The 13,031-nt window shown below is 37.2% G+C and overlaps 1 protein-coding gene across 7 annotated transcripts in view; it reads right to left on the bottom strand.

The window, feature by feature from the left end:
* Positions 1–1,986: 1,986 nt before the first annotated feature.
* HMCN1 (hemicentin 1) overlaps positions 1,987–13,031 on the bottom strand; it is a 514,108-nt gene continuing 503,063 nt past the window's right edge. For all 7 annotated transcript variants that reach the window (XM_063794515.1, XM_054673722.2, XM_514061.8 and 4 more), the window contains 3 exons: positions 10,636–10,755; positions 4,927–5,053; positions 1,987–3,424 (listed from right to left, as the gene is read on the bottom strand). In XM_063794515.1, the coding sequence (XP_063650585.1) occupies positions 3,058–3,424; positions 4,927–5,053; positions 10,636–10,755 (614 nt within the window). In that variant the 3' untranslated portion in view covers positions 1,987–3,057. The remainder of the gene's footprint in view (positions 3,425–4,926; positions 5,054–10,635; positions 10,756–13,031) is intronic.

A 13,031-nucleotide genomic window follows, 5' to 3' on the forward strand; every position in this document is an offset into this window, starting at 1 on the left:
AATGTCAGGTAACCAGCTGGACAAATGGGTCTGTATTTTAGGAGTGTCAATCTTTGGCCTACCTGGCTCACTCAGATGAACTGAAATGTGAAATGGTAAGTTCTGGTAAATGTGCTGTTATCCTACCCTGAAAAGCATGCTCCTGTGTGCATGTGTGCATTTATGAAGGGAGAGTGGGGCTTGGATATGACTGCCAGCCTAACAGCTAAGTCTGCAGGTGGGTTAATGTAAAGCATGAGAACAGGTTTTAGAGATGTGGAAGGCTTGCACGTGCTGAGGCCAGCAGCCTACTACAAAACTGGTCAGAGCCTTGACTATCATGTGTGCTCTGAGCTCAGATTGGGCTGTTGTGAATGATAAAAAGATTTATACCCAGTTTGTAGATCAGAGGTAAACTATGACCTGCAGGCTAAATCCAGCCAGATTTTGTAAATAAAGTGTTACTGGAGCACATGTTTATGTGCCATCCACGGCTGCTCTCATGCTAAACAGCAGACTTGAGTAGTAGCCACAGAGACCACATGGCTTAAAGGGCCTAAGATATTTACTGTCTGTATCTTCATAGAAAAAAGTTTGTTGACTGTTGGTGTAGATCACACTTCTGTTTAGGTTAATATCAGATTAAGTAATTATACTGTAGGTAGACTTCATTTGGCGTATAAGGGATTGAATGTATGTGAGTCAAAGATTACCCATTAGATCTCTCATTTGCTCTCTTAGTTTCCTTCCTTTGGAGACCTTCCCCTTTCTGCTAGTCATCCTATCTAGGGTATCTGTGGAATTTGCAGGCTCAGAGGACTGTCATAGCAATATACAAGATGGAGGTTTGCTCCTCGCAGCTCTGCTAGATGTCATGAAGGAGGGTTTCCCCACCCTGCCGTGTATCCTAAGGGAACTTTCAGGGTTGGTGATTGATCTCATTGCCTACCTCTGCTCAGCCACTGGCATGCTTAAGATAAATTTCAAGGAAATGTTGTCAGAAGTACTTGGTTAAAGTCAAGACTCTGGCTGGATCTTCTGGCTCCCCAAATAGGAATTTCCAAATCAAATACTGTAGTAACCAGAAGTTTGTTCCTACTAATGACTATGCAGTAGCTCGTGTCTGGTCACTGTCCTATCAATTTCTATGCTTGTAGAATATTGGACAGAGGAAATGAGCAAAACTAATGTGGTTTAATTTTGGAAAGAAGCTCAATGATCAGGGTCAGGTGTTGGAGTTGTTTACCAAAGTGCTTAGTTATAAAAATGTCCTTTCTAAGGATTTAGGCATGAAGCAGACGTCTTGACTGTATTACATCAGCATTTCCCCAAGTGTTCAGTGAGATAATGTATTAGGGAAAAAAGATTTGGGATTAAATCTTTCAGAAAATGTTGGCTTGAATAAATTCATCCTGTTCACTGCTGAACTTCTAAAAGTTTCTTTGTTAGTGTTGATAGATAATCTTTAATAGGAGGATATGTTATGCAGTATTTTTCAAACTTGTTTGATCATAGAATGCTTGTGACTAAAAACACCTGCACTAGACTAGTATTCTGTAGAACAGTCTTTGGTAAACACTGATTTAGTCAATCACCTGCCTGACAGCTGGACTATGGAGTGGATATTTTTTTCCACGTTTCTTTGAATAACGTGTTTCTAGGTTAAAAATCCTTCAATCATAGGTCACAATTAGGCCTTCACTAGTTTAATATCACACAAGATGAATTCACTTGAGATAAGATATAAAAAATGCTGTTTAGGTAGATGAAAAAACTCATGCAGTGGGAGTCATGACAGGGAAGGTAGGACATTTCTGCCACTCACTAGCTGTCCTGTCTTAAGGAAGTTACATAAGTTACCTCTGTCCTAGGATCCTGACTGTACAATGTGAGTAATACTACCTCTCTCTCAAGGGATCTCATGATTGTGTGTCTGTTTATGTGTATGACTTTAAATTTAATCCCTGTTTTAGCTGCAAGGAAACGAATTTTAGGTTCTTCAAAAGGTTATGAAACAAAGTTGTGAAAATTTATTTAGGCTGATTTTAGTGTAACATTGTTTTTTATAAAATAATTTTATAAAAGAGTCCATCAAGATATTATATAGAAAATGCACACTAAGGTAATATATATACACTTCATAAAAATAGAATACATCTTGGCAATTGCTTAGAGTCTATTACCAGCATGTACAGTGTATTGACGTGTAATATTTATGTTAATTTGAACACATGAGATTTTTAAAAAACCAAACCTGTCCCACTGGTATCTTTAAAAATTGCTTTCATTGACAGGAAAATAAACAAAATTCTGGAACGTAAAAGTTATGAAGCTAACTGGATGAAAGTTTATATTAAAATGTTAAAAGTTCCATGCCATGTACAACTGTCGTGAGGGCAAAGCGATCTTTTTTATTATTATTATCATAAGTGGTTCAGCTGATCTCACAAAATCACTGAAAATAATATCCTTGTTCTGAATGTTCAATCAAGATAAGCACCATTTGGGATCAAACAAGCCTTATAGTAGCTGTACTATATTTTAAAAAATGAGTGGTGTTTTTCTTCTTAAAAATGAAAATAGGCAAGTCCTATTATAATGTATCAATACTTACAAAAATCTCCGTAAGTTATTTTATAAGCTTTGATCAAAATACTTAGTAACTAATTTTATGATTCTAAAAATAGTCAAATGCTCAAAAACTCTATTTGATTCTGAATTAGTTGTTTTTGTTTTTCGTTGTTTGGTTTGGCTTTCAGGAAAATGATCTTAGGTACTACACTACTGTAAACCATCACTGATATGTCCTGTTAGATGTTCAGAATAATCTTTGGGAAGTAACTGCTCCAGTGTAATAAATAAAATAATAAGGGAATTTTCTAGACCATACTTCAAGATATGACCATGGTGGGATCATGAAAATACCTCAGAACTACCAAGGAAGGCACACAAAACAGAGTGTAGCACCATTTTCAAGTTGCCAAGATTGCAACTGTTCAAGAGACAGTAATCTGGAAGGGGGCTTGATTGCCATGATTAATGCGGTTTAAATATGTGGAATAGGCTTTGGAGAGTTCCTTAGTATGGATAGGCGGACACAGCTATATAAACTATGAATGTGGTCTGATATTCAATGGTCCCATTGGCACTGTAGGATGAGGCTCGGACCCTCATGCGGTAGGTCTCTGCTTCTCGTAGTGGTCGTGTTGTATACACCACTCCTTTCAGGTTTTCATCCCTCAAGGCAAAAGGAACAGTCTGTTCCTCATCTACCATGAGGAAAGTTGTCCTGGGATGCATCACTCCATCCTGTGTGTATGCAACCAGCCGGATTAAATCTTGATTGGTGGCTATTCCAAATGGGAGGGAGACGAGTTTGTATTCCAAGGCATATGGGCTCAAGGCACATTCCAAATCATTGGGTGGACAGTTCTTGAGGCAGAACCTAAGGACAACAAACATATCAAATACACATAGTTATCTGGAAGCAGGAGGAGGCATGATATAGGTGATCATGATCCATGACAACTTTTAGGCACTGCATGCAGGAGGCAGCCTGGCTGTAAAAGCGGTAAGACTCAGTCGTCTTCTGTGTCACTAACTCAAACCAGACACCAGATGACTAGGAGAAGATGCTGGTGTGAAGTCAAATATGTATCTTGCAGCTCCATTAAAAGCAGAAGTGTCTGAGCCATTGAAGTAAGTATGAATGCCACAAGAGTATTTTCTTTAAAATGAAAAGTCAGTTTTGGAAACAAGAGCTTCTGCATATATATTGGAAACAAGTACTTCTTAAAGAGGAATACAAGCTACTTTTTAATTATATAGTATCCTAACACTGTTTAAAAGGTGAAACAAAATATATTGACATTTTTTCTAAAAATAATAAAAGGTCAATTAGGATTTCTGGTGAGAAAGAGGTACTTCTTTTGTAATTGTCGTTCACATTATTGTAGATTAAAAAGCTTTATTTTCTTTTACCAGAGTGCACACTGACTGCTTTTTGAGTCATGATGACTTTTAAATTGTTTGCCAGAAACCGATGGTAATAAAGAAGGGAAAAAAATGCACAGAGAACCATTTTATGAAGATAGGATTCTTCAGTAATAGTATTTTTAGAGGTTTTGTTAAGTCTGTATTTTCAATTTTCTCCTTCCTATTCCATGTCCCATCAGACCAATTGCAGATAGGTTTTTGGTGGATTCTGGGCAGTCCACACTTGACTATGCTGCAGTAACTTGGTAAGCATTACCAAGAGGAAAACAAAGTGAGCTCCAGCCAGTATAAGGTTTCAGAAACACCTTCCTATTAGCAGGGCCTATCCAAGAGGAATATTATCACTTGTTTTCAATCACTCTGTTAACTCGGTACCTGGATAGAGTACAACATTTCTGGAAGGGGAGAGAGAAAACAGAATGGTAGTTTATTCAGAATGCAGAAAAGCCTGTTTCAGACAGAAGGAAATGTAAGCAAGATGATGTATGAACGGGCAGACAACTGACTCATTCCTCACTCATCTCCGTTCTCAAGGAGCGGTGAGTCAGTGAAGCAACAGAAAAGATGCTTCATGGTGGGCTCTAAGTGTGCAGAGCCCTTACCACCCTGAGGCAACACAACAGAAATGAAAAACTTTAAAGAAAGGCAGGCTCTATCACTCCATCAAACACTTGCTGCTGAGGCAGAACCCACCATGTTACATGTTATATTCTGGGAAGACTGCTCCAGGCAACACTGGCAGCCAAGAGTGAGCTTGGGTGGCAGTGGCTGCTGCAGGATGAGCTCATTTCTTGCCCATTCATTGAAGAGAATACTTACTGTAACCCCACATCTTCCTGGAGTTAGTGACTTCCTGTGAGTTACACATGACAAGAGACAAAGTTTATGTTGGTCAAGGAGTGGGAGGAAGGATTTTCAAAAGCATGTCTGGGATGAGAAGGCAAGACATACCCTGAAACAGGATCACGTTGGTAGTTGGGTGGACAGGGTGTATCGATGCACTGGTAGCTTCCTCTCATGTTGAAGCACATGCGATTGGGTCCACAGTGCACATTCTGCTCCAGACATTCATCGATATCTAGGGACAGCACAGGGAACATGCAGCATCAGCAGTGAGGGTGAGAGAAGGCCACCAGAGCAGGCACTGTGGATGTGTGACTAGAATGTGGAGGGCTAGCCTTCTCCTCCCATGAATGAACTTAGTCATACCTAAGCTTCTTTAACCACAAAATGGGGATCATGACACCTGGCGGGGTTATTTCCCAGGTTGCCTCGAGCACATATTTCTTTATGTGAAAGGACATTTAAAAAAATGAGAGCTTTAAAAGTGATGGGGAGATATTAAGAGCTCTCTGGTGCTTTTTATATTTGGGGAATACCTTGCATTTGAGTTTTATAAAGCAAGAAATATTTTAAATGCACTATGAACAAGCCAAAATTTAAAGGATATTTGTGAATATTTTTTGCAAAGTGAAGAATCTCCTTAAAATGTGAGTGATCCTTGCCGAGTGTTTTGTTTTATAATGTCAAATTGTTGAGTGGAAAATAGGGTCTTAGATATTTTCATATCTAAGGAGTCAAGTTATAAATTCAGGAGAGATGGTACAGGCTAGTCAGATCTTGAGGAGAGAGACAAACAAAGCAGGATCAAATGAGTGGCCCAGGCACCACAATGTAAGCTGATCGAATGGAGCAGTTCACCTTGATCTGGACTGTGTTGAGTCTATCCTCTGTTGTTATGGTAGTGGGATGCTCTCCTTAGGCTAATGGTATGGGGAAAATACGCAAATGAAATACTGTTTATTTGGTTGTTTTCTACACTAAGTTAAGTAGAAACACACTTAAGTGCTTCCTGAAAGTGTTTTTGAGCCACCACTCTTAATTTGGGGTTTATTTTTGAGCATCAGGGGATCTGTGAATGAAAATGTCTACGTGCGTGTGTGTGTGTGTGTGTGTGAGACAGAGACAGAGAATGTGAGATTGATTGATGGTTGGATTTTCAAGAAAGAGGGTCCATGGAGTTCAACACAATTCTTAAGGAATTTTAAGATCCCAAATGTAAGAATGGTATTTTAGAGCAATGGTTTTCATACTGGGGCATCCTCATTCCCCTGGTGATACACAAATGTTTTCTAGCAGTATGAATGCAGGCGAATATTTCAGGGAATCAATTCCCATATTCTCATTTTCTGTAATTCTCCTCTCTAAAGTCAATTTGCCTGAGAACATCTCATGGCCTGGAGGTCTCTATTCCCGTCTCCCTGTTTCCAACCTTCTGATTTACAAAGACAGATTGCAACTAATCTCAGAGGATAAACAGAGAGTAAGAATATTGGTAATAAAGACTGATAGAGGTGGCTGGCAGGCCTTATTTTATCATGGCCACAAACCAATGGTCTTAGCTCTCTATTTCATTTTATTTTTTGAGACGGAGTCTCACTCTGTCGCCCAAGCTGGAGTGTAGTGGTGCAATCTCAGCTCATTGCAAGCTCCGCCTCCTGGGCTCAAGTGATTCTCCTGCCTCAGCTTCCAGAGTAGCTGGGACTACAGGCATGCGTCACCATGCCTGGCTAATTTTTGTATTTTTAGTAGAGAGGAGGTTTCACCATGTTGGCCAGGCTGGTCTTGAACCCCTGACCTTTGGTGATCCACCCACCTCGGCCTCCCATTAGCTCTCTATTTTAAATTAGATTTCAGAAGTGGGTTGGTTGTCATGGGGACACCTACTAACATTTTTGTTTGAACAGAAAAATCACCTTAGACTTTTTCTGACAGTAGATCTGATTAATTTGACAATGAATACAGACTTTCAAATTATATAGTGGCCATCCTCCCTTAACCGAGGGAGTTAAATCTGAAGCTCTGAAGTTTTCATGAAAATATATTTAAAGCTTGAGCACATTAACATAACAATCTGTATAACAATGCCAGAATTCACATCCTTTGCAACTATTTCAACTTATAAGAAACTTTAGTGGTTAATTTTTTAAAGTATGAGTAAAGTATAAGGTTTTCAAAGTCTAAGTCAATTGGCTGCATATAGCATTGGTCCTGAGATACAAGAGGGAAAAATGACAATTAAATGGAGTAAATTGGTTCTCCACAGGTGGGTCCTGATGGTCAAATGCACTTCTATCATGGAAGCTGTGCTAAGAACAGTGTTACTACGATGTCATTGTACAGTAGTACATAATTTGGTAGTTGGATAATGGTATTTATATTGGGACTTGATACAAAAATAAGCATTTTAGATTTGGATCCAAACATTTTCTAAGGAAACCACAGACAATGTAAGTATTTATTTAAAACAATAACAGTCTCCACAAAGTAAAAAGATACTGGGTTAGAATGATATGGAGTAAATAACTTTTTAGTTAGTTATATGTGCTGACAATGATGTAATATGCTATTACTAGTATTATACTAGGATTAGCTTTCCTACAGGAATGAAACACAGTGTGGACAAACTTTTTCAGTGAAGTCTTGCCTACTGCCTCTGTGAAAAAATTTCTAATTATGATTTTATCAGCCAGGAGGGCTTAATCTCCTTGACAAAATAAGATTGTCTCAGTGACTTGAAAAGCCTTCTAGAAAAATGTGAAATTCAATTAGCCTTATCTTCCTTCTCGCATTAAAAAAATTTCTCTTCATATTCATTGTCCACATTTTATCTTATTTTCATCATGAACTCTTGCAGAAACATGAAGCCAGTGGGCTGCAGGGGTCCATGATAGTGGTGGTGTGGAGACTAGAAGGTGGACGCACATCAGTGTGCATAGTAAGTTGTTATTTAGTAGTTACCTTATATTTTCATTGGGTAAATATGAATCTATAAAGAAATATCAGAATCTAATATAGAAATATACACTTTCTATTGAAAAGCCTTCCTAAGTACTGAGGTGCTGGGCAGGTGGCCCTCTTCCGTCTCTGGTCTATTACCCTCTCCTCAGGGTGAAGCATTCTCTCTAGGAATCCACTCACTCTACTCATTTACTCTACTCACTATTCTTAAAAAAAAGAAGACAGAAAAAGAAGTAGAAATTGTGTTGTCTTCTGTTCATGGATGATGTGATGTCTGGTTTCTATTAAATATAAGAATATTATGATTGAAATGAAAGTATTTTGTAACATAAATATTGCTACAAGAAAAGAATCCCAAAATGAGCTGAAAATTTTTATATTAACAGCTTTAGAACATATGAATGTATTTAACCAAGTGCTTCTGAATACTAAAAAATTTAGGATAAACATACTTGAAACATCTGTCTTATAGAAAATATAAGTAATTTAGATTCTTGATAAACATGCATTGCATTTTTAAAACACGGATGAAGAAGAGCACTTATTTTAAATGCAGTGCTCATAGAATGTTTCCAAATTTTTAGAAGTAGATTAGTGGTGCATAAAATTAGCATAAGGGTCCTTTAGTTTCTCCTCTCTGCGTCTTAGGCAATTCTTGATTGGTCATGCTTTTTGTTTATTTTGCAGTCTAGTGACTTTCACTTTTGACTAGAGTGTCTGTCCTTGTTCAATGTCAAATTCACTTTAATTTCCCTTTTATTATTGACGTTTGTATCAGTAATTTCTAAATCTTTCAAAAAATCATATGCAAATAAAAAGCAGTCTTTGGTTCCTTATAAATGCCTCAAACACTTTCTAAAACTATAAAAAGAATGCAAGTTATTCTTCAGGGCAAAGAAAAAGGCATAATTGTTTTCTCTCAAGTCTTTTTAAAACCACAAAAATATGTAACCCATTTAAATTGCAGACATTTCAAGTGACACCTGTTTCTGATTTGTCCACGTCATTTTCCACTCTCTGTAGCACAACTGAAAGCTGAAGAACGTTTTGAACTAAATGAGTGACAAAGGCAATTAAAAAAATAAACTGGCACAATTTAGAAAGGGAGAAAAATTCTCTAATGAGAATAAAATCTGGCTAAGGGGTTGTGTGTTTTGAGTGGTTATTCCAAATGCTTCGGTATCTGCCCTGTTGCCTTCCTTGGTGCCTGGGGTACCTGGAGGGGGTGTGGTTTTAGTGTGGGCATCGCCACTCCTTCAGGAAGACTCTTGGGTTGAAGAACTGGGGAAAAGTGGTAATATCTGGACAAAGTGCCCTCACCCCATCCTGCTGCCTCAGTGCAATGTTCCTGGTGCTCACAGCATCCCAGGAGACAAAGGACTATTCTAGACATATAGATCTGAGGTCAAGTCCTACCTCTGCTCTTGATTATTCTAGGACATTAAGGCTCACATAATCACTCTGATAATTAGTTTTAGAATGGGTACAAATTATCTAATGGGTGCCCATTAGAATGGGTGCAAATTATTGCCCTTGACATATTTATACTGCTGATTAAAGTGAAATAACAGTTGCTTTGGAAAAAGGTAACAATATGATTAAATAAATTATTCCAGTACTTTAAATCTGAGTAAAACTCTCTGCATGGGGTAGGTTCTTAAGAAATATTTGGTGACTGATGGCCCAAAGCGAAAGTTATTACTCAACTTCATGTTTCATCTCCGGCCCACATGACCCAGTGGGGGCCCTCAGGGAGTGTGAATGAGTGAATGGGTGGGGTAGGGTGGTGTGGGATGAGGTGGCAGTGTTCACGGTAACTAGGGTGAAGCCATTGTCCATCTTGGTTTTGCCTCCTGGAACCCATTTTCCATAAGCTGCATTGCAGCGAGTCTTTTGTGAATCCCATAAAGAGAAAAAAATTCAATCTAAATTTGATTGCTGCTGATAAAGCACTCTTTTGGAGCTTTTATTTGCTATACTTTACAAAAGGATATAATTTTCCATGACACAAATTAATACAATTCAAAAGCTTATTAAGACCCACATAATACTCCTAGATTTTGTCTACAAAATTCAAGGGTTTCTTAGAAGATTTTAAGGAGCTATACAAGTTCTTATTTCTCCTTAATATAAGTACATGTTGCAATATAATCAACTTTACCAAATTACAATGCTCCTTTCACATTTTTGTGTAAAAAGGGAACCACTGAGATTGATGTTTTATTCTTTGTCATTGCTATATCTTGCCCAAAACTCTGTTATAAAACCAATGAGCTATATTTTGTTTGTTTTATTTACATGTCTGTCTCCACTAGACTGTAAACTCTTAAAGGGGAAGACTCTATCTTATTTATCTGTTTAAATCCTGCAATGCTAGCACATAATTGTTCCACATCAATGTAGACTCAACAAATGAATGAATCATTTAATTGACTACCAAACTGATCACTTTAAAAATAAGTTTAATAAGAGGGACAACATATAAAATAATATCTAACACTGAAGTAAATTTACTGAGTAACCTTCTCATTTTTCACTTCCATTTTGGTGGAATTGTAAAAAAGTTTGAAGAGATCTATTCCCATTAAGTTTTAAAAATATATAATATGAACTGGCTTAGGCATTCTTGCTCCTTCTAGTAAGACCATACCAAAAATGTTTCTCAGCTATTTTCTTTGCTTGCTTCCTCTCCCATTGCTTCTCCTGCTTGCAAAAGCAATGTCTGAACATAATTCTGACCCACGGGAATGGGTAAGAAGGGGAAGCCACTAGGAGAATGATTATTCAAAAAAAACTTCTCACACTCTCTGTTGGTTTTTAGTCAAGTTTGCAACAATAAACATCCCAATGTTTTCTCACCTTGGCATGTCTTTCCATTGTGTGTGAGTTGATAGCCAGGTGGGCAGATGCACTGATAACTTCCAAAGGTATTCTTACACTCATGCTGGCAGGCATCTGTATTTTCACATTCATCAATATCTGTTCAGGAAGAAGACAGAGAGTTATCACTACACAAGAAAAAAGCAGACACTGTGACAGAGCCAACTCTCATCAAGTTGTTGATATACATTAGAAAAACTTCTTGGTGATTTTATACTCGTGTTAAAAAATGCTCAGAGCTATTTTCTATGAAGATACTTTTATGTTATAAAAATACTGAATATAGTACTATATACACAGTACTATATTACAAATTATGGACATTTCTTTGTGTAAGCACATATATGCTGAAGTCCCAAACGGGTCAATTTTTATATTACTTAAGTAAGAGTGACATGACAGAGGAAACAAATGTAGACAGGATCCTAAACCACCAAAATATGAAACTCTTTAAGGAATAGTAGAAATTACCTGAAATACAATATTCCTGTTGAGATTACTTGCAAAAAGGACTATTTGTTTTTATTGTATTTAAACTTTGGCTCTCTTTCTCTCTCCCTGCAGCCCCACTCATGCATAGCTTTCCCATACACAGATATCACATGGAAATGTTTTTTATTTTTGTGACAAAAATACTCTTTTTTTATACAATCCAAACGTACTAATCACAAGTACATACATATATAGTTGTGTTACCTTTGGCAGGCCATTTAACTTTTCTCAAGATCTCATTTATTCTTCTGTTAAAAGGGACACTTGAGACCATCTGCCCTACTTCACAGTTTTGTTGAAAGGTTCATATACAGTAATATGTGGGAAAGTAGTCTATAAAGGGCTATCTGCTATTATTAAACAAAGCCATGAAAATGGCAAAAAAAGGAGGGTGAGAATAGATGATAATTCAAAATTAATTGATATTTGCTTTAAGGATAAAGTATGTGATTTGGGAGGCTGAAGATTTCTTGTCCCAGTGGTGTTTTGCTTTAACTAAAATTAAAATTTGCTCATAGTCTCTGAGCATACACCAACCAGTGGAAGACTAGTTAACCAAAGTGTTGATTCTATGACTTGCGTGAGTTTTTACTTCTTTCCTTTAAAATCAGCTTTAACCTAAAATAACAGAAATGTAAATGATGTTGAACTCCAAGTTGTTAGCACAGAGCTTTCCCAAGCATGAATTTTACGCTACCCCCAAGTGTGATTGCTGCATTCAGAAGCAATGCAATGGTCATTTTTCCTGTTATGCTTTGGAATCAATTTCTTCAAAAACTAAACTTCAGCCCAAGTCTAACAAGATTTCATAGTGTTAATTTGAATCTTTTATAACTTGTCTGTCCCAGATAGTTCATTAAAAGCATTTGGTGCTTATTGCAAGTTGGTCTTGTTGTGTAATACCAAAGCTGTAGGCAGTCTTACTGTATATTTCTTCATTAGTCCCAATACTATAAAATACCATATTTTAAGAAATGTTTAAGCCTATGAATTGCCCCCAAAGAAACTTAAATATCCAGTAATGGACTAGCTATAAATTTTTACTTTAGATTCTCCAAGATTGACCCTTACTGTGAAATAGTGGCTGCCTCAAATAGCAGATGACTGTCTGAGGAAGACGATTGTGATAACATAACATTGGTTTAACATAAGCGGAAGACAGAAAACATTTATAAGACTCTACTATGATGAAACTGCAGCCATAGATAGTGATGAAGAAGTGGAGAAGTGGGTTATTAATCAGGAAGCTTTCTTAAAATAACTTGGACCTTCTGATAATTTGGAAGAAACCAGCTAATGGTGTATAGTGTGGAGGGTGTGGCTTAATTTATTTTTCATAACACAGATTTTTGGGCAGGAAAGTAAAGGGTAGAACAAAAGAAAGTGCTTGTCTAAAATGAAGGTTAAGAATGGGATGGTAACCTATTACCTAGGCTGTGAAAACCCTCTAGTGGGGATGACTATTTGGAAGAAACTTTGAAAGACAAAATATGAGATGTTAATTCTGTCAATAAGAGAATAGTGAACAACTTTAATGAAGAGTCAGATCAAAATTGTGGGCATAAAATTTCCCAAAACTCAGAACAGTTTGTAGCAGATTGACAGTGTTGTTTAATATACTAGCAAGAATACTGGAGTCCACATATTTAGCAATTAAACAGTATTTGACCACATGGGACAAAATGTAGAGAATTGTTAATGCATTAATGTTTGGTGGTAGAAGAAATGAGCACCGTCAACAATTCTGGTAAGCTAATCACAAGGGAGAAGTTTCCATATCCCTTATATTAAGCTGCAGGTACATCAGGGTAAAAAAGACAGAAAAGTGCTGGAAAAAATATGAACCTAAAAAGCAAAGGGTAAAGTTTGAGTGTCCAGAGGGA

The sequence above is a fragment of the Pan troglodytes genome, chromosome 1, assembly GCF_028858775.2.
Source record: "Pan troglodytes isolate AG18354 chromosome 1, NHGRI_mPanTro3-v2.0_pri, whole genome shotgun sequence".
NCBI lineage: Eukaryota > Metazoa > Chordata > Mammalia > Primates > Hominidae > Pan > Pan troglodytes.